This window comes from Leptodactylus fuscus, chromosome 1 (assembly GCF_031893055.1).
Source record: "Leptodactylus fuscus isolate aLepFus1 chromosome 1, aLepFus1.hap2, whole genome shotgun sequence".
NCBI classification, from domain to species: Eukaryota; Metazoa; Chordata; class Amphibia; order Anura; family Leptodactylidae; genus Leptodactylus; species Leptodactylus fuscus.
Window position 1 is genome coordinate 88,313,817 of NC_134265.1, and position 20,486 is coordinate 88,334,302.

Sequence of the window (20,486 nt, forward strand, 5' to 3'; positions counted from 1 at the left end):
AGAGTAACATCTTCCCCCCCCCCCCCCCCTGATAATTTGTGACTCTTAGCTGAGATATGCATTTATTTCACAATATGGGAGTGCTAACTGCGTTTCTATTGCTTCACACTGCTCTGTGAATGTGAGAACACTGAGCCAGAACCTGACACTCAAAGATGGGAGAGGGGAAGGAGGCATATTAGAGCAGTATGGGGCATAGCAGTTTAGAGCAATGGAGCTGCCCTCAGTGCTCCAGATCGCTCATTTGCATATTGTGAAATAAATGAATCTTGGCAACTGAAGAACAAATTTTGATGGGGAGGGGTAAAGGTGAGCCTGATCTGTCTGTGTTGAATATGCTTCACCCTGGTGACAGAATCCATTTAAGCTTTATCTTGCTTCCCCAACTTAATGTGAATTATGCCAAAGATATTGAACTTCACTAAGCGACCTTATCAACTACATTTACTTTTGAAAATTCTTTAACTATTGTATCCTTCTGCTCTGACCCCATTGCAGCATCTTCTACCACTGTAATAGTTGTTATGGGACCCTTGACATTAGGGGGCTTGGCACTCGCTGCCTGTATCCAGAGGCGGATTCAACCATAACACAGCCCATGGAATTGTGTGGGGCCCCAGGAATCAGAAGGGGTCCTACAGTAGCGGGCTACATAATGGCTTTTTTGTTTTATAGGCCATTTGCTCAGCATAGATGCAGCCTGTAATAGTTTAGAGATTTTACAATACATTACAATTCATTAACATTGCAATGTTTTGTATTAGTGATCAAATTTAATATAAAATTATATTTTAATAAAAAGCAATCAAAATATCAGACATTCCCAAAAATGGTATAAATAAAAAATACATCTGGCCCTGCAAAAGATGCATTATGCAGTCCCATATACGGGTAAAAGTTATTGGTGTCAGAATATGGCGACTTGATCGAGTGCACCAACAAGTATGTAACAGCAATATCTAGGCACAGGACCGTATTTTTTTTAACCTCAGCATATATACATCATAATGTCAGGAAGGAATATAGAGAGAGCACAGCATTGTGAATATTGCTGATGTGAAGGCTGCCAGACCCCTGGTGAATACAGATCCCCCCACTCCCATTCATTTCAGTGGGAGTGCTGGATATGGCCAGTACTGTACTATGTCCAGCGTTCCCATGGAAGTAAAAGGGGTCTGTGTTCACCAGGGGTTTGGCAGGCCTCGCTACTGGGTAAAACACCCCCAGTTGTTAGGATTGATGGGGGGTCTCAGACCCCATCAATAATCAATATATCTTCTATCCTATGGAAATAAGATACAGAGATTATGCCATAAAAAATGTAAGTGTTATGACTGTGTCAGTAGGAGACTTATAGGAGATGATTGGGATAACAAGCCAAATGCAGTAGGGAACCTCACACACAACCCTAGGGACAGGGAACTGACGTACATTTTACACACACAGTGTCATAGCTCGGCCTCCTGAGGGAACCAAGAACTAGTGTATGTCTAGTAGATACATAATACAAAATACCCAAACAATTAAGAAATGTATATTGCATCATGCAGAAGCCAGACAATATTAAAATAATTCAGCAAAAGGATTTTTGGAAGTCATCATGGCCATAAAATAGTTCATAAATAGACAAATAGCTCAGGTATATAGACAAGTTGTAAGGTCATGTAAATTGGCCTTGGTTTATAACTCTGGAATATCACAATACTTCTAGGCTGAGATGTCAGCATAGCTCAATGTTGGGTGCCTTGGTGGTGGAAGAACTGGGATGACAGCAAGAGGTGCAGGGAGGCCTCTACACAGATAGACGTCTGATGGGAAACGCACAGGAATTCATTTTGTCTGATGCAATAATAGCCAGAGATTGATCTGAAGAACACGTGGGCAATGCCATGTAGAGGCCTTCACAAGAGAACATCACACGTGCTACACATTGAAATCAATGGGTTAAAAACCCTCCCATTGATTTCGATGCGTAACCGCCCGGCACACATTGAAGTAAATGAGATCTGTTTTGAGCGCTCACACTCTGACATGTGTATACCTATCTGAATGGGCAGCGTGTTACTCCGTGGGAACAGAGCCTTATATACCTATAGCTGTATGTAGGAACACAAAACATGCAGCAAACTGGTTTATTTCCAAAAAAAAAAACACAAAACAAACCTTGGCTTCGACATAAAAAATACAAAACACAACCTTAACTTAAGGCAAAAATAAATCAAATCTCTGCTTATCTGAAAGCTAACTACACAGTAACAAAACTTATACCTCACTGTACGTGTGGTTCACTGTCAGCCACACAAACAAAAACAAGCCAGTCCAACTTGGTCTCACCAGACTCAAAAAATGTCAGGGCAGTCACCACCTCCTCTTACTCCTAGATTCTGCCCTGGTCTGCAGGATCAGCAGCCCTTTATGGGTTACTATTGGGTCCAAGATCTACACCTGGACTGAGGTCTACTCCTGATCCGCCCTGGACCATACCTGGGGCAAATATACCTGTCACCTTCTCACACCATGTATATGGTTCTCAGCATTAATGAGTACACCCTCTGAGTAAGATTTTAATTAATATCTCAATGAACACAAGAATAATCTCCAAAATTTTGACAAGACTGAGTTTGTTAGAACATTTGTTTAACCCATAACATGAAGGTAAGTGGAATAATAAAACTTAGATTCCTTGATCTTCAGTTGATGCAAAAATAAATACTCCTCATATCAAAAACTACTACATCTAGCATTTTGTATGCTTTTTTGTAATGATAGCACTACAATTTCTAGGCATGGAATGAACAAGCTAGCGACATATTGCAAAATCAATTTTTTTCACGTTGACCTCATACGTTAGGTTCACTCCAGCGCTAAGGTTTTTCTTCCAAGGGTCACTTCGGGAACTGAAGAACAGAAACCCAATCTGCTTAAAAAGAGGTTACCCACGGACCCTAAGGGCTCCTTCACACGGAGGATACGCTGGCTGATTCTGAACGTGTAAACGTTCCGAATCAGCGGCATTTAAAACAGATCCCATTGCTTTCTATGGCAGCTGGCATTCGTGCACTCCCCATAGAAATGAATGGAAAAAAGCAGCCCATTCATTTCTATGGGGAGCGCACGTATGCTGGCTCCCATAGAAAGCAATGGGATCTGTTTTAAACGCAGCTGATTCGGAACGTTTACACGTTCAGAATCAGCCAGCATAACCTCTGTGTGAAGGGGCCCTAAGGCTAAAACCCTATGTGGTGTCCAGCAGCAAAAAAGCACTTCGGGAAAAACCGCAGCGGCAATGCATTGTGGGTCTTCCTGCAGCACTTTAGACTTTCTGTTTCAGTTATACCTATGGGGCAACCGCCGTTTCTATAGGTATAATTGAAATGTGACGATTTCCAAAACTGCACCGTTTTTGGAAATCACGGCAATCGCATGATTTTTACTGCAAAGTCGACATGGAATTCGCTAGAATCTCATCCACTTTGCCCTGACTGTAAAATGCAACGATTTTTCCACAGTGTTTTTGCTGCGGGCAAATCGTGATGTTTACGCCACATGAAGCCCTGGCCTTAGACTAAGGCCCCTCGTGCCGGAACCATCGCGCTAAAGCACAATTCTTCCCGCAGCACTTTGATCAGAAAGTTCACAGAGTGTTCCTCCGCGGACTTTCTGTTACAATTCTATCTATGGGGAAGCCGCCGCCGTTTCCGTATATATAATTGACATGCTGCGATTTTCAAAACCGCAACGGTTTTGGAAATTGCAGCATGTCCATGCTGTGATTCTTTCCGCAAAGCAGGCATGGGAGTCGCATGAATCCCATCCACTTTGCAAGTACTGTAAAACGCTATGATTTTTCCCGCGACGTTTCCGCCACGGCCAAATTGTGGCGTTTCCGGCCTGTGGGGCCTCGGCCTTAAAGAGACTCTTGTTTAGGTGTTAACTTCCATAGCCGTCCTGGACGTTTATGTGAGATGGCTGCAGTTCCATCTTTGTTACATTTTGGTATCACGTTTGCTACAGTATTCTGACTGATAAGTGAAGCTTTTCTGATCTTCTTGTAGCCTTTACCTTTCTTGTGTAAGGAAATAAATTTCTTTCTCAGGTATTATGACATTTCTAAAAAAAACCTGGCAGAAATACATTGCATTTTTTATGCAGAGTTTTTCATTGCATTTTGGCAGAGTTTTCCTCTGTGAACCTTCTTTTCCTATTATATCTGTATGGAAATCGTCAGCGTTTCCGCAGGTATAATTTGCCATGATGGAAATGCTGCATTTTGCAACGTGGGGCCTCAGCCTTAGGGCCCCTTCACATGGAGTATACGCTGGCTGATTCTGAACGTGTAAACGTTACGAATCAGTGGCGTTTAAAACAGATCCCATTGCTTTTTATGGCAGCCGGCATACGTGTGCTCCCCATAAAAATGAATGGAAAAAAGCAGCCCATTCATTTCTATGGGGAGCGCACGTAAGCCGGCTCCCATAGAAAGCAATGGGATCTGTTTTAAACGCCGCTGATTCAGAACATTTACACGTTCAGAATCAGCCAGCGTATACTCCGTGTGAAGGGGCCCTTACAGTCAATTGTTTAATGAAGAATTAGACTCACTTTTGGTTGAATTCTTATATTAATTAGAATTTTTCGTTTGAACGTTAGCTTTGCTCCTAAGACTTCATTGGGGTGTGCTCCTTTTGGCAACATGGTCTAGAATTAATTTATTTTTTGATTCTGAAAGGAAACAAAAAATAATCTGATAAATTTGTTGGGGTTTTTATAAACTCCCCCCCCCCGTGACTGAGGTTGATACATTAGCCCCAGTTATAGAAGAAATACAGCCTCCTAACCTACAATCTGGAGTCCTCTAGGCTAGGGGAACAAACAGCTCGTACAGTCCTCAATCTGGAGTTGCATCATGGAGACTCGAGTGGTCGAGTAATTTGGTCAGGAAAAAATCTGCGTTTTTTGACATGAGGCAGTTTTTGGAGCGTTTTTTCAGGCGTTTTTAGTTTTGTTTTTTTTTCCTCCAGCACAGTGTATGGACTTTTAAAAAACTGCGTCGCAGTTTTTGCCAAAACCGTGCCAAAAGACTGTGGTGCGTTTTTCCCGCCTCCCATTGAGTCCCGTTGGTTTCTTCAGGTGGAATCCGCCTGAAGAAAGGTCATGTCGCTTCTTTTTTTCCGCTAGTGGAAAATAAAAACTCTAGCAGTCTACATAGTATTGTTTTGAGGCGGGTTGTCCTCCAAACTGTGGGGTGGCTTGTGGGAAGCAGAAAAAAGGGCCAACCTACTCACCTGTCCCCGGCGCTTTGCAGTCCACTGTTGGTGTCCTTTCTGAAATGTGTCGGGGTTGTCTTGATGGAAGACCTGAGGCTCTTGCACCACTGAGGCCACTGATTTGAGATTGCTGGGGAGGGACCAGTGATGTCAGGTTTGATTGGTGTACAATAATCCTCCAAGACCATCACTAGTAAGGAGAATGAAGGGACCATGGGAACGGAACTATTTACTTGGGTACAGCAACTGAATGTTCCATATTATCACCCTCCCTTGTGCTTCTGTTCAGACCTGTACATTTACAGCTAAATCAATCATTGATGGCAAAGCACTTCTTGCGCTTCTTGTTACTTATATAGCAATAACATATGCAAGGAGATTGTCATCCTGCACATTAGTCCCTGTCCCACAGCCTTTAGTTCAAAAAGGAGACTGATAGCTATATGTTTAGGACTGTGTTTTTATAAATCTTCATGTTCAGCTTCCCTCACATATTCTGCAGGATACATTAAGCATCTCAAGAATTTCTTCTTGTCCCATACAGTGTTGGTGTGTGTGTGTATATAGATAGATAGATTAATAGATAGATAGATAGATAGATAGATGTTTTTTTAATTTTTTTATTTAGTCTACACATGTATATAAACAAACGACACCTTCATTATTCTTGTCACTTTATCTCCTGCATTACTTTTACTGGTGTTTGTTACCGTTAGTGCAACAGTGCCATCCTGTGGACAAACCGAAGTACCACATACAAGGCAGATTATTTTGCTCACACCGTACTGTGACTAGCATAGCATTTACTCTAAAACTACTGTTTTTCTTTAGGGTACTGAAAAGTATAGGCTATGCTTTTCATACCCGCAATAACATAAAGTCAATATTTTTTTTAATAACTGCAGTCAGTGACATCTCAGAATGTGCTCACTGAGATTTTATAGGGTTAAGGGGATATCGTCACTCCTTAGGGAGAGACCACCATTTAGGTGTGTGGAGTCTTATTAATCCATTTTGCACTCCACTGTGCAAAGGAACATGGGAAGAATATGCAAATCTATTTTCCATGATGTAATTAGGAAGACAGTGCCTCAGTCATGCAGCCCAATATTCTTCCCATGTTCCTTTGCACAGTTGAGCGCAAAATGGCTTAATAAGACTCCACACACCTAAATGGTGGTCTCTCCCTAAGGAGTGACGATATCCCCTTAACCCTGTCTAGAAGCCTCTCACCTCTGCCAAGTCAGTCTTCTCTGCTGAAGAGATCCAATCAGATTGAAACAGCTTTCCTCGGCTGGGAGACTGTACTTGGTAAAATCCCACATCATTGCAGCAAAGGCCTCTGGAAAAGTCAGGCATGATGTTAAAGGGAGCGCCCTCTATTGGGCTGCATGACTTAAGCACTGTCTTCCTAATTACATCATGGAAGATAGATTTGCATATTCTTCCCATGAGATTTTATACCCTGTGAGCTATAGATTAATGGGTCCTCTTGAGGCACTTTTAAACATTAAGATTCCTGGTGCTAGGTTCACACTTGCACTTGGGTTTCTGTTTTTCGGTTACGCTTGGAGATGCGAAAAACGGAAACCCAATTGCTTAAAAAGCGGTTACCTGTGGAAATCTGCAGACCCCCATAGACTATAATGGGGTCTGCTTGGTTTCCACCTGAAAAATTCAGGAGAGAAAAGTCCTGGATGCAGGACTTTTCTCTCCATATTTTTCAAGTGGAATGGGGGACAGAATCCCCGAGTAGAAATTGAGCGCTAGTGTAAACCCAGCCTTACTCTCAAACTACACCATTTTGTATTATGGATTAACAGTTCTCTTAATTCTAGGTAGTGTATATTGGCCTGTTTAGAGAGAATTCCCGCTCTACAAGAACTAATGGGGGTTATATTTATTTATTATCACTATGTCTGTTGTTCCTGTCTTTTCTTGAGCAGACAATCCCTCTAGAGGACTATTTTTATAGCATTTAAATCCAATATACTAGTGCTGAGCTGACTTAAGTCATTTTATATTTTCTATGTGTATGGTGTCTAGCACCTAACGTCTTCAGCACTACTATGCGCTTCTCACAAGAGCAGTCAGAAGGTTCTGTTGGTAAGGATCTGCTCTCTATGATTTCCTCCTTAGCACGGTGTCCATCGAGTGCTGTGCCTCTTCACCTTCTGACTAACATCATCGAAATCTCTTCATGCAGTGAAGTGTCAGAAAATGGTCAAACATCAAGGTTCGCTTTAAGTATGTCCTGAAAATTCAGCTTTTTAGAGATGCTCCTTTCTTAGGCTGGGTGCACACAGGGTTTTTGTTTTTTTTTTGATGCGGAATCTGCGCTAAAATCCGTCTAAAAAACCCCGCCTCCCATTGAATTCAATGGGCTCCTTTTTCTGCGAGCAGTTTGTTCCCACTTGCACAAAAAAGAAGCCACATGTCTTTTCTTGGGGTGGATCCTGCGGTGGAATCCACAGTGTAGTCCGCGACGCGACACCTCCCTCCCAACTAGGCCCATTAATTTGGGCCTAATCTGGAGCGGAATGCCGCAACTGGATGCAAGTGCATGGTATGCACTGCATCGGCATCCAGCCGCGGCTAGTCATTTTTTGGACCTGATTCTGAGACTACTGCCGCCTCAAAATCCGGTCCATAAAACCACTGTGTGAACCCGTCTTAATTGTGTCTTAAAGGAAGCCTAGATTTTCCTGAAGTAAACCAATGCCACAATGTCATAGTGTCTCATAATGCATTTCTAAACAAGTCTCTGTTAAAACAGCCCATTTCACTATGCTGGAAGAAAAGTTCAGATACAGTGAGCAGTATGTGTAAATCGCTGACCAAGAGCCATGTGGGCGGTGCTGTTGTAGTGAAGAGTCACATTATGTTTTTTATTAGCATGGCCTTGGACAATGTCCCTCTTGACAGAGCTAGCGTAAGCATAGTATAGGAGTGTTTTTGTGACGTATATTTTACAAAAAAAAAAAAAAGTGACAGGTTTTAAGGAAACAGAACCCTATGTGCTAAACAAAAAAAACAATTTTTTTTTTCTGCGTGCGAATATATCCTAAAGAACAGAGACATGTCCAGGGAATTGAATCTAATTTGTCATCTGCAGCATTTTGATACATTTGGATCAGTTTATATATTCACCTAAATACATGCATCTTACAGCATTATTGATAAATAGTTGGGCCATTTGTTGCCCACAGCTGTCCGTTTCCTCGTGTATCATTCTGAATGGGCCAGTTCACACTTTTCAGTTTTGATGCAGGTCCAGTCCTGAAAATGTCACTTATTATTATAACTATTATATCGTGTATAACTCAAGTCTTTTTAATTCCTATTAACCCCTTAAGGCTGAGACCTCATGTGGTGAAACGCAGCAAAAAGAATGCTGCAGAAAAAAACCTGCAACAGAAATGCATTAGGCTAAGGCCCCATGGGCCGAAAACTCAGCGCTAAAGTGCTGTGGGAACAACTGTGGCGGGAATGCATCACGGTTCTTCCCGCAACGCTTTGAACAGATAATTCACAGTGTGGATGGGATTAGCCAGAATCCCATTCACTTTGTAGCTATAGGACAAAAGATTGCATCGGGGCCCACAAGACTTCAGTTATGCCAGTGACTAGAAATTTTATCTTTTTATACCTCCGTTTCTGAATTATTTCTTTCTTTTCAGAGCAAGCTAGTGAAGTACTTCAGTCGGCAGCTGTCCTGCAAGAGGAAGGTGGCTCTTCAAGAGCGTAATGCAGAACTAGAAGGGTTCCCTCAACTTATGCACTGGTTCAGGATTGTCAACATCCGTAAAGAAGTAATGGAGGTAATGACACATTTAACATTAAGGTGGTAAATGTCTATGACTTACGTGTGTCTGAACAGGTAAGGATACATTCACACAGACCATCCTTTTGGCATATATTGCTGTACCTTCTGATTCACTAGATAGAAAACTTCAGCCTTCTGTCTTTTGCTAGACATAGCAAAACTTGAAAATAGATGTGTTCACTCTGACTTATCTTAACTTTGAGTAAGGACTACAATTTCTCATACAGCTAATTGCTAATGTAACTCGCGAGAGACTGCAATTCACAACACAGCCACTGGGCGGCTGCCCACGCATTAGGACACAATATTGCAAGATCATGTTTTGAAAAGATAATCATCTTGTTAAACACACTGAAGAGTGGAAAGTTAAGGAACTACACATCTATACTGCAGGGTGTATGTTATCTTACATTATTTGTCGATGGCTTACAGTTACATCTGTTATGTACACATGTAGCAGAGTTGACTCGACCTTCTGCAATTGGTTAAACTGCTGCAGCGACATAGCTTATCACAGAAAACAACAAAAATATGTTTTTTGTTGTATTCTATGATAAGGTATTACACTGTAGCATTTTAACAAATTGTAAAAGTTTGGTTTAACTTCTACATCTGTAGAACAGGAACATTGTCTGACCTTATTGTACTGTATGCCTATTTTCTGATAAAAAAATACACCCTTGTCAGAAATGTTTTCTAAAACACATAATAAACATGGTACAAAACATGGAGGTTAGTTTTATAGCCTGAATTCTGACACATTTCCCCAGTCCATAGTCCATGACCCATCTGAAGCCTAAGGTTATGGTTGACACTCCTATAGAATTTGGTGCACTTATGTCAAAATCAGCAGCAATTTCTGTTAAGACAATCCAAGTCAAAGTGACATTAATAATGATATTGTCATCATCTGAAAAATAAGTGATATTAAAATAAAAAAAAACGAAAGTTTGATGACAGAATGGATGGCGCACAGCATGAATGTACATCAATATTGATGTAGTGTATAAACAACTCATACGGCACATGTTCTTGAGGCTGTAAACAGAAGAGATGTGGCAGCCGGATATCTCATGAGTACATATACATATAAATACACTCCCACACTGCATGCACACTCTGCAGATCTGTTTTAGTCATGTTCTTTCCTGTAAGATACAGGAGTTATGCCAGAGTCTGAGAAACGTCAAAGAAACGTGGCAGGCATTCCTTATAGAGTCATTAGACCTGTGTGATATTTTTGGCAGTTTTGCTGTAAGCAGTATTACTGTATTTTATTTTATTTTTTTTATAAAATGTATCAAATGTTGCATATTTTAAAAACATCTAGAGATCCCCCTTGTTACGCCACAGGTAGAAACTGACATATGTGGCACAAATGGGGCTACTCTTTAGTGCAAATGATTAAATGTGACTTATAAATAAATGTGACACTACTATGGAAAAAGATGTGCCAAAAAAAGGTCAGAGATACAGTAAATGTGAGCCCAACTTAGGTATACCGTTATCACTACACGGTGACTGTATAGTTTTAGATAGCGGCTCTCCACAGGGCTCTACAGACCTTAAGGTGAATACAGTACAGTAACATTTTGCGACTTACAGGTGAAGTCTCTGTGTCAGGAACCTGATGCATCAATAATGGACAGTTAGTCCTGGGCAACCAGAATCCCCAAACACCGAGACCAAAAACAGACCTAAGAGTACAACACTCTCCTAACCAGAGCGGAACCAGGCCCCAGAGGTCTTCGCCTGAGCTCCTGATGGTGGAGTTGAACTTGGTAATAGAAGGTAGCGGAAGCACCCCAGGAAGGTTGTACAGGTCAAGTCTGTACACAGGAGGTCTCGCAGGTTATCAGGGATAGCCAAGATGAAGCCAATGAAGCTCGGTCGGTACACAGGAGGCCATGAGGTAGCACGAGGGAGAAGCAAATGCGTAGTCAGGAAAGCCGGTTCATACACAAGAGGTCACGGAGTAGTCAAACAGAAGTCAAGCAGGAGAAGTCAGGAAACAAGCCAAGGTCATCTACAGGAGGTCAGAAGGTATCCAAATCGAGAGGTCAAAGAGAGGTAGTCTGGAAGGCAAGCCAAGGTAAAAAAAAAAAAAGGAGCACAATGGAGGTGCAGGTTCAGGAGCAGGACAAAGCGCAGGAGGGAAGCTGTCACCTGGTTTAACTGAATAACTAGTAGCTGGCCGGAGTCAGAATGAGGCCTAAATAGCCTCCGGCCCATCGCTGACTCCCTGATCCCAGAAGTGCCAGTTCCAGGTCCCGGGAAAGACTAGAATCCCCGCAGGTTAATGTGGAGTTACCGGCCCTCCTTCACAGGGGACCAGAAGTGCCTCTGTGGCACTACAGATAGAGCGGGCTGGCAGCCTCCGCATGGTAGAGTGGAGGCTACGGCCCGGCCTAACACTCTGATTGTAATCGTTCACATTTCCCGTCTCTTCCCTTTGGACAGCCATGACCACTTCTTCCAGCTGTGACTTGTCTCTGTAAAGTTTGCAGCACAGACATCATTGGCTCCTCACTTTTCCAGACACTCATATTGTCCTTACCTACACAAAGCCCCCATCCTGCTACTACCGCCAATTAGAAAATAAATGATGACCCCCCCCATAACGAATAATACTCCAAAGTGCTTCTTTAAATTAATAATGTCCCATTGTACCCCCTTAAAGAGGGCTCCTTATTAATAATGCCCCATGTGTTTCTTAACCACTTCAGTACCGGGCCAATTTGTGGTCCAGGACCAGACACATTTTAGTTTTTTTTTTGTATGTGCAGTTTAGAGGGCTGTAACATTTTTCTCATACGTCTCATTCAACTAATTTTTGCGTCTTTTTTCGGGGACACATAGGGCTTTATTTTTATGTTGTTTTTATTTTCGAATGTGTTTTATTTTTCTTTATATCCAGGAAAATATAAACAAAATAGGAGGGATTTTTTTTTTAAATTTAATACAAAGTGCTACTGAAAAACTTCATGAAATAGTTTTTCCTCTCCGTTATGGTAATTTTTATTTTGTATGGTGTTGTCGGGGGGTGGGGCTATAACCTTTAATTACTGCATTTTATTGGTATATTATTTTACTTAATTTTTAAATATTTTATTTTTTTAAAACTTTTTTATTAATTTTTTTTATATATATATATTTTTTTTTCAGATGGTGTCCCCATAAGGTCATAAGTAGGGTTGAGCGATCGAGAAAGATCGGATTCCGATCGGCAATCGAGTAAATTTCCGATCCCGATCGTTTTAGGCAGGATTGAGGTCGGAGGTTATTTCCCACAATGCTTTGCTACGGGCCAAGCATTGTGGGAAAAGCGAACAATGTTAGGAATGAATGGATGCACACAGGCACACAGCCTGTAGATGGTATCTACTCTTCTGTTTCCTCCCTGCTATGCCGTAGGAATGAATGGACGCAGCCGGCGCGCAGGGGGTTAAGTGGTCAGACGCCGGCACAGGCTGTGTGCCGGCGGCATCCATTCATTCCTATACTCATCAGCTCTGCTACATCTGAGATCTACATCTCAGATGTAGCAGAGCTGAGTATACAATAAAGAGTCGATAGACAAATCCACTTACTGCTGCCGCTCCCCGTTTGTTCTCTTCTTGCCTCTTCTCGGTCCATGCATGCCCTTAGCTCCCAGGTTACTGTTACAGACCTAGGAAGAAGGCGGGGCTTGTGGCTTAGGAGAGTGTGGGCAGGTACTGCTCCCGCCCACACTCTCCTAAGCCACAACAAGCCCCGCCTACTCCCAGCATCAGTAACACTAGCCTGGGAGGTGGGGGTGCATATGGTGCTCTGAAGACATGTGCAGTAGAAAGAAGAGGAGCGAGAACAGCGCAGATCGGTAGCGGCAACTAGGAAGTAGATAACAGGGGGGACTTACTGTAGGTAGCCGGGGTATTTTTTAATCACTACACAGCATGGATTCTAACAATTAAAGCTTTCAATTGTTAGATTCCATGCTGTGTAGTGAATAGGATCGTTTTTAAAATCCGATCTCCGATTATTGAAAAAATCCCATTGACTTGCATTGGGATCGGAATTGGGATCGAGATTGGGTTCGAATGAAAAATGATCAGAAATCGGATTTCAAAATCGATCCTGAAAAGTCAAGATCGGCTCAACCCTAGTCATAAGAGACCTTTGGGGACATCTGATCAATTTTTTTCTTTGCTAGAGAGGCTGATTTCCCTGCAACTGGGGCTGGTACATTTAGCCCCAGTTGCAGGAGGAATACAGTCTCCTACACGCTGTATACACAGTATACAGAGCTGTTCTGGGTCCTGTAGGACCCAGCAGCTCTTGCAAGACACTGATCCCGGCGGATCACGTGACCACCGGGTCAGAGGGCTGCCGCATCAAGGCGGTGCACATAGCTGTGTATACAGCGTTCATTGAGCGCTTTACACATAGCGATCGAGAAGGCAGGGAAGGGAGTAAACCTCCCCTGTCTTCTCTCTGAGAGCTCCGGCTGAAGTTACAGCCGGCTCCCAATTTCACCAATTGCATAATCTCATGCAGCTGCTGTGTTCTGTTTGTACGTACTGGCATGTCCTGTCAGAACAAGGCAACCACTATCCGGACATATATAGTCTATGGGCCGTCCGGAAGTGGTTAATTAAAAGGTTTTTCAGGTCATCAATAAAAAAAATCAATGGGGTTCCAAAACCTGAGCCCCCGACTGCTCAGCTGTTTGAATGAACCATGGTAATTGTACTGTGACTGCTTCTCTGTTTACATAGTGTCATTCATCTCATAGTGGCCATGTAATGTAACTACAGCTTTGTCCTGTACATGTCTATATGACAAGATTGTAATTACATCACACAGTCACTATAAACAGACAGTGTGTAATATAAACAGGTGCCATAGCTTCTTCAAACAGCCACCTTAGTAAATGAATTGCCTTCTTACATTATACCCCTTGACATAAATACCACCTAATGTCCTCTTAAATAAATGATGTCCCCTTATATTCATAATGCCCCCTAATGAACCCATATATAAATAAACCCACCCTTCTATTCATAGTGTCCCCTAATAGACATTGTATAAATGAACCCTCTTACATTCAATTAAAATACCCACAACTGTGCTACAAAAAAAATTAAAATGTTATACTACCAGCAATTCCTCGATGGACAGATTTGCTGCATCCTCTTCTTGACCCGCGTTCTATGCACTGCATTGACACATACAACATCTGTCTGTCAGCATAGGAGGCGCAAAGCTGTAACATCATCGCGCCCCACTCTGTTGAGGAAGCAGACATGTTCTGTCAGTGTAAAAGTAAAGCATGTATTAATGGTGGCTCCGGGGTGCGCCCCCAAAGAGTCAGTGAGCCCAGATCATTCGTGCCCTCTGCCCCCCGCTACCTACACCAAGGCCTGTTTCAAAATACCCTGGCCCTGGTTTGTTAGTGCTGACCCCCTACCATCCAATACCTGGGCCACACGATAATGCTTTCTATGTGCTGAATCATTCATAACATATGAATAAGAATATGTCATGAAATGATTCAACAAAGCGGTTTGGACCTTTTTTGATTTTACAGAGCAACTTCATTCAGTTTACATGTATGTGTAAAATGCGTATGCTCGGCTTTTTACTCCTTGTTTTTCTCCATTCATATATTGTGCTGTACATGAAACCTTTTTGAGATGACCACCCAAAATTGCATTAAAAAGTAGACTTCTATGGAGTGGTTTTCTCAAATCAGATGGTAATATAGAAATCTGAATATCCGTCACAGAAAATGAGGTAGTTTTCACAAAAAGACGGCCTTTTGTAGAAGTTTCACTGTATCTATTTTTAACTCTTTCCTGACATCTGCCATAATAGTATGGATGTCAGGTATTTAAATAGTATTATACAGCAGAGACCCGGCAGCAATGCCTTCAGTCAGTGCCTGTACAGACCTATAGAGTACAGGTGACATATCATTTTGGCTGCACAGTGAATGCTGTAAAAACAAAGCCCGTAAGAAAGTTGCAGAAACACAGTTTTTATCCAATTCCACCCCATCCTCAATTTATGCCCAGCTTCCCACTACATTATATGGTATATTAAATGGTACCATTATGAAGTACAGGTCATCCCGAAACAATGAAGTGCTCATATGCCTCTGTGAATGGAAAAATAAAAGATATGGCATTTGGAGGGCGGGAAGTCAAAAACAAAATCAAAAAACAAAAAATGGCTGCAGCAGGAAGGGGTTAAAGAGGACCTTTCATGTCCTCGGGCACCTGCAGTTTTACATACTGCTAGAAAGCTGACAGTACGCTGAATTCAGCGCACTGTCGGTTTTCCTGTTATCTGCTCCTGGATTAGAAATATTGGTCCATTTACAAGTAGCTCCTCACTGTCAGAAGGGTGTTCCTGACAGTCTAGCTGGGAACGCCCGTCCTGACAGTACAGTCCATAGCGCTATACTGAGAGGGGCAGTTCCTTACTGCCCAGCCATGACGCTAACCTGTGAGGAACTCCCCCCCCCCCAGTGAGGAACACCCCCTCTGACAGTATAGCACTATGGACAGTACTGTCAGGAAGGGCGTTCCCAGCTAGACTGTCAGGAACGCCCTTCTGACAGTGAAGAGCTAACAGTAAATGCACCAATATCTCTTCCCCCGGGGCACATAAACGAAGAGTCGACAGTGCGCTGAATTCAGCGCACTGTTGGCTTTCTAGCTGTATATAGAACCGCAGGTGCCCGAAGACATGAAAGGGTCCTCTTTAAATTCTGTTGGCTGCCCCATTAATGTCAGACATATGAATTATCAGCTTTGGTCTATAACTGGTCATATACTTAAAGGGGCTTTCTGGGCTAAGAATGCTGACGTTCTATCCCATGGAAAGATCATCGGTATGAGATGGATGGGGGACTGACACCTTTACCTCCTCCTGCCAAGTTTTCAGCAGGCGATACACACAGAATAAGGCAGGAATCAGACAGCACTGATCTCTGTGTAGGGGCTTGTTTAGGATACTGCAGGTCAGAGAAGTGTGAGACTCCCACTGATCTCATATTGATGATCTATCTTTTGGATAAGTCTTCAATATTTTTATCCCATAAAACCCCTATTAGACAACATTGGATGAAAGCTAATATAGCCAACAGCTGTTTCCATTGAACATTTATAAAGATGCAGGCTCACAGGTTCAGCTCAGCTGAGTGTTCATGTATTTTGAATGGGGAGAAAGGAATAAGTCGCTGCCAAAAAGTTTGCTTATCTCACCAAAATGATCATGCATGTTAAAATACATATGCCTGATCCTTCTCTCCCACAAAATCTAATGTGGTCGACTTGTTCTTCTAAGGTTGGAGGGTTTTATGGACTTCCTGAACATGCTGAAAAACAACCGTTTATTCATGTTCTTTCCTATAAGATAGAGAAGGTATGAGTCTAGCTCCAGTCAAAGAAATCTGGCAAGCAGTCCTGTTTCCATTTCATGTTAAATGGGAAAACACTGGTGAGACTGATGTAGAGAAGGAGTATTGGACAGTAATCTGAGTTTATGGCCCTGTATTGTGTATAGGAAGAGAACCAGAAGCAGCTCCATACATCATGTTAATTGGCGTGAGAGCAGAAATTCCTGCAGCTCCGTGTAGTGTCCCAGTACACTCCTTCCTACCATGATAGGAGTAGTTGTATGGTAGAATGTCTCTCACAATGTACCAATACTGGGTATCACTATCTATTGTATAATCTGTATTTCCTGCGTGCATACCTTGTGTTTATTGCCATGTACTACTCTGCTGCCACCTATGGTTCACTCAATGTAGGTGCATGTGATGGTAGGCTCCCAATCACTCCATACACAGCACAATTCTAGTAAGCTGTAGGGGGAGACTTTAGCCCTGCCTTCCTCTTAGTAGGGACAGGAAATCCAGGTCAGCCATGTTCTAGAGAGTGTAGTGTATGAGGTAATAGCACCTGTTGCTAGGCCAACACCAAGCAGGATTTTCAGATTATTCCTGCCAAACCTAGGAGCTACATGGTAAATCCCACAGCCCATGTAAGGTACAGATTCTCCTAGGACCATTCACCAGTCCATACAGAGGGGATAACAGCCATACTGCTACTGCCTCTAAGAAGGAGAGAACCTGACAGAAAGGAGCAGCTATAAAGGAGCCTTTCTGCATTCCTGGACCTAAAGTAATCCTCCAGTTAAGTCCGGTGCTCCGTGGTTTCCTGGCCATGTGTTTCTTAGGTCCGCATCTGGCTATTGGATACCGCGGCCCAGTAACTGTGAGTAACTACATACAACCCAAATTAGTCACCAGCCAGGAGCCAACCGGGGAAGATGACTCTTCTGTAGCTATAATCTAGACTGTGTCTCCTCAATGCTCTAAACTACAAGATCTGAGGAAAGTTGTGTCAGCATCAGCCCTTACCTGTCAGCTAACCGGGAATCCTCCTCACATGCACCCGCTGTATTGTACATGAGAGATCGTATCACTGTGAGGTATTGCTGCACTTTATGGGAATACTCCTCACATGCCCCCCGCTGTATTGTACATGACAGACTGTATCACTGTGAGCATACCTCCCAACCGTCCCAATTTCCGCGGGACATTCACGATTCCGGTGACGTGTCCCGCAGTCCCGGTTGGTGGGAGGTATGTCCGATTTCAACTCAGATCTGCGTCCAGAGGACACATACGCGGCTGAAGCAAGGAGCTGTCACAGTTCAGCTCCTTGCTTCACTGCTGCACGCCACCAACTGGCTGTGTAGACGCGATGTGATGACGTCACATCGCGTCTACAACTGTGCGCAAGAGAGAAAGCGGTGAGGGAACGAGGAGAAGGTAAGTGTAATGTGTACACTGAGGTGGAACGTGAAACTGGGGCAGATGAAGGAGAGGACGGCATGACACTGGGGGTAGAGATGTGGGGACATGAATCTGGGGGCAGAGATGGAGGGGACATGAATCTGGGGGCAGAGATGGAGAGGACATGAATCTGGGGGCAGATATGTGGGGACATGAATCTGGGGGCAGAGATGGAGAGGACATGAATCTGGGGGCAGAGATGTGGGGACATGAATCTGGGGGCAGAGATGGAGGGACATGAATCTGGGGGCAGAGATGTGGAGACATGAATCTGGGGGCAGAGATGGAGGGACATGAATCTGGGGGCAGAGATGTGGAGACATGAATCTGGGGGCAGAGATGGAGGGACATGAATCTGGGGGCAGAGATGGAGGGGACATGAATCTGGGGGCAGAGATGGAGGGACATGAATCTGGGGGCAGAGATGGAGGGACATGAATCTGGGGGTAGAGATGGAGGGGAGACATGAATCTGTGGGCAGAGATGGGGGACATGAATCTGGGGGCAAAGATGGGGGGACATGAATCTGGGGACAGAGATGGAGGGACATGAATCTGGGCAGAGATGGAGGGACATGAATCTGGGCAGAGATGGGGGGACATGAATCTGGGGGCAGAGATGGAGGGACATGAATCTGGGGGCAGAGATGGAGGGACATGAATCTGGGGGCAGAGATGGAGGGACATGAATCTGGGGGCAGAGATGTGGGGACATGAATCTGGGGGCAGAGATGGAGGGACATGAATCTGGGGGCAGAGATGTGGAGACATGAATCTGGGGGCAGAGATGTGGAGACATGAATCTGGGGGCAGAGATGGAGGGACATGAATCTGGGGGCAGAGATGGAGGGACATGAATCTGGGGGCAGAGATGTGGAGACATGAATCTGGGGGCAGAGATGGAGGGACATGAATCTGGGGGAAGAGATGAAGGGGACATGAATCTGGGGGCAGAGATGGAGGGACATGAATCTGGGGGCAGAGATGGAGGGACATGAATCTGGGGGTAGAGATGGAGGGGGGACATGAATCTGTGGGCAGAGATGGGGGACATGAATCTGGGGGCAAAGATGGGGGGACATGAATCTGGGGACAGAGATGGGGGGACATGAATCTGGGGGCAAAGATGGGGGGACATGAATCTGGGGGCAGAGATGGGGGGACATGAATCTGGGGGCAGAGATGGAGGGGACATGAAACTGGGGGTAGAGATGGAGGGGGGACATGAAACTGGGGGCAGATGAAGGGTGTATATGAAACTGGGGGCAGAGATGAAGGGTGGACATATAATTTACAGGTGACTGTAGGAGGATTATACTGTGTGTGGGCAAATGAAAAATTAATGAGAATGGGCAGAGTCAACACAGAAGTGGGCGGGGCTAAAATTACCACGGCGCCCGTAGCGTGCCGCACATTTTCTCCCTCTTTCGGTTCTTCAAAAGTTGGGAGGTATGCTGTGAGGTATGGCTGCACTTTATGGGAATCCTCCTCACATACGCCCGCTGTATTGTACATAACAGACTGTGTCGCTGTGAGGTATTTCTGCACTTTATGGGAATCCTCCTCACATGCACCCGCTGTATTGTACATAAGAGACTGTATTACTCTGAGGTATGGCTGTACTTTATGGAAGTTCTCCTCAGTAAAGAAACTTTTCAGTAACAAAGGACTGTGTCTGTTGCTATTCTACTTTTCAAAATTGACTTGCTGTGTGTCCCATGAGAGGTGTCCCACAGTCAGGACGACCACTACAGCTACTGTGACCATTCCAATAGCTCAGCCATCAGAGGGACTACTGCTCCCATTAGGTCCTACCATGACTCCTGCATCCTCTGGTATACCAAATCAGTACCCATTGAAGTCAGTGGGAGCTAAGCTGCAGTGATGGAGCCCGGACGCTAAACTGGACAAAGCTTTCTGATTCTGGCTATGTATTGTGTATAGAAGTAGTGCCAGAAGTGCCTACATACAGCTGATCAGTGCGGGGGTCAGGTGTTCCCCCCAGCGGTCAGGTATTTATGGTATTTATTAAGCCTTATCCCCAATCCACAAGTCACTGAAGTAGCAGCAGTTACACGTGGTGATATTGTGCCTCTACATTACTGGGGCTATAATCTTGGTGTGCTGCTGTATTACTGTTTGTATGGCCTGGTTCACATCTGCGTTTGGTATTCGGGGGGTCCACTTGGGATTTATTACAGTGACTAGTTATATGATAAATCTAGTGCATAGACTGCATGTCTAAAAGTTTACACCACCTAGACAAACTTTTGGCACTCCAGCCCGTGGAGTAAGTAGGAATGTCGGGGCCCCGTGGCAAACTTTTGACATGGGCCCCCCCCCCCGACCGACGCCGAAGACCTCGACCAACCCCGTCCTACGCATTCCTGTGTGTTCTATTATCCCCCATAGTGGCCCCTGCACACAGTATTATTCCCCATAGTGGCCACTGCAAACAGTATTATCCCCAACAGTGGCCCCTGCACCCAGTATTATGTCCCACTGTGGACACCCATAAACAATTATTATACTCTGGGGTCTTTTCA

The 20,486-nt window shown here is 43.9% G+C and overlaps 1 protein-coding gene across 2 annotated transcripts in view; it reads left to right on the forward strand.

Annotated features, from left to right (window-relative positions):
• KSR2 (kinase suppressor of ras 2) overlaps positions 1-20,486 on the forward strand; it is a 360,999-nt gene that overhangs the window by 54,321 nt on the left and 286,192 nt on the right. For both annotated transcript variants that reach the window (XM_075273321.1, XM_075273328.1), the window contains exon 2: positions 8,948-9,088. In XM_075273321.1, coding sequence (XP_075129422.1) covers positions 8,948-9,088 — 141 coding nt within the window. The remainder of the gene's footprint in view (positions 1-8,947; positions 9,089-20,486) is intronic.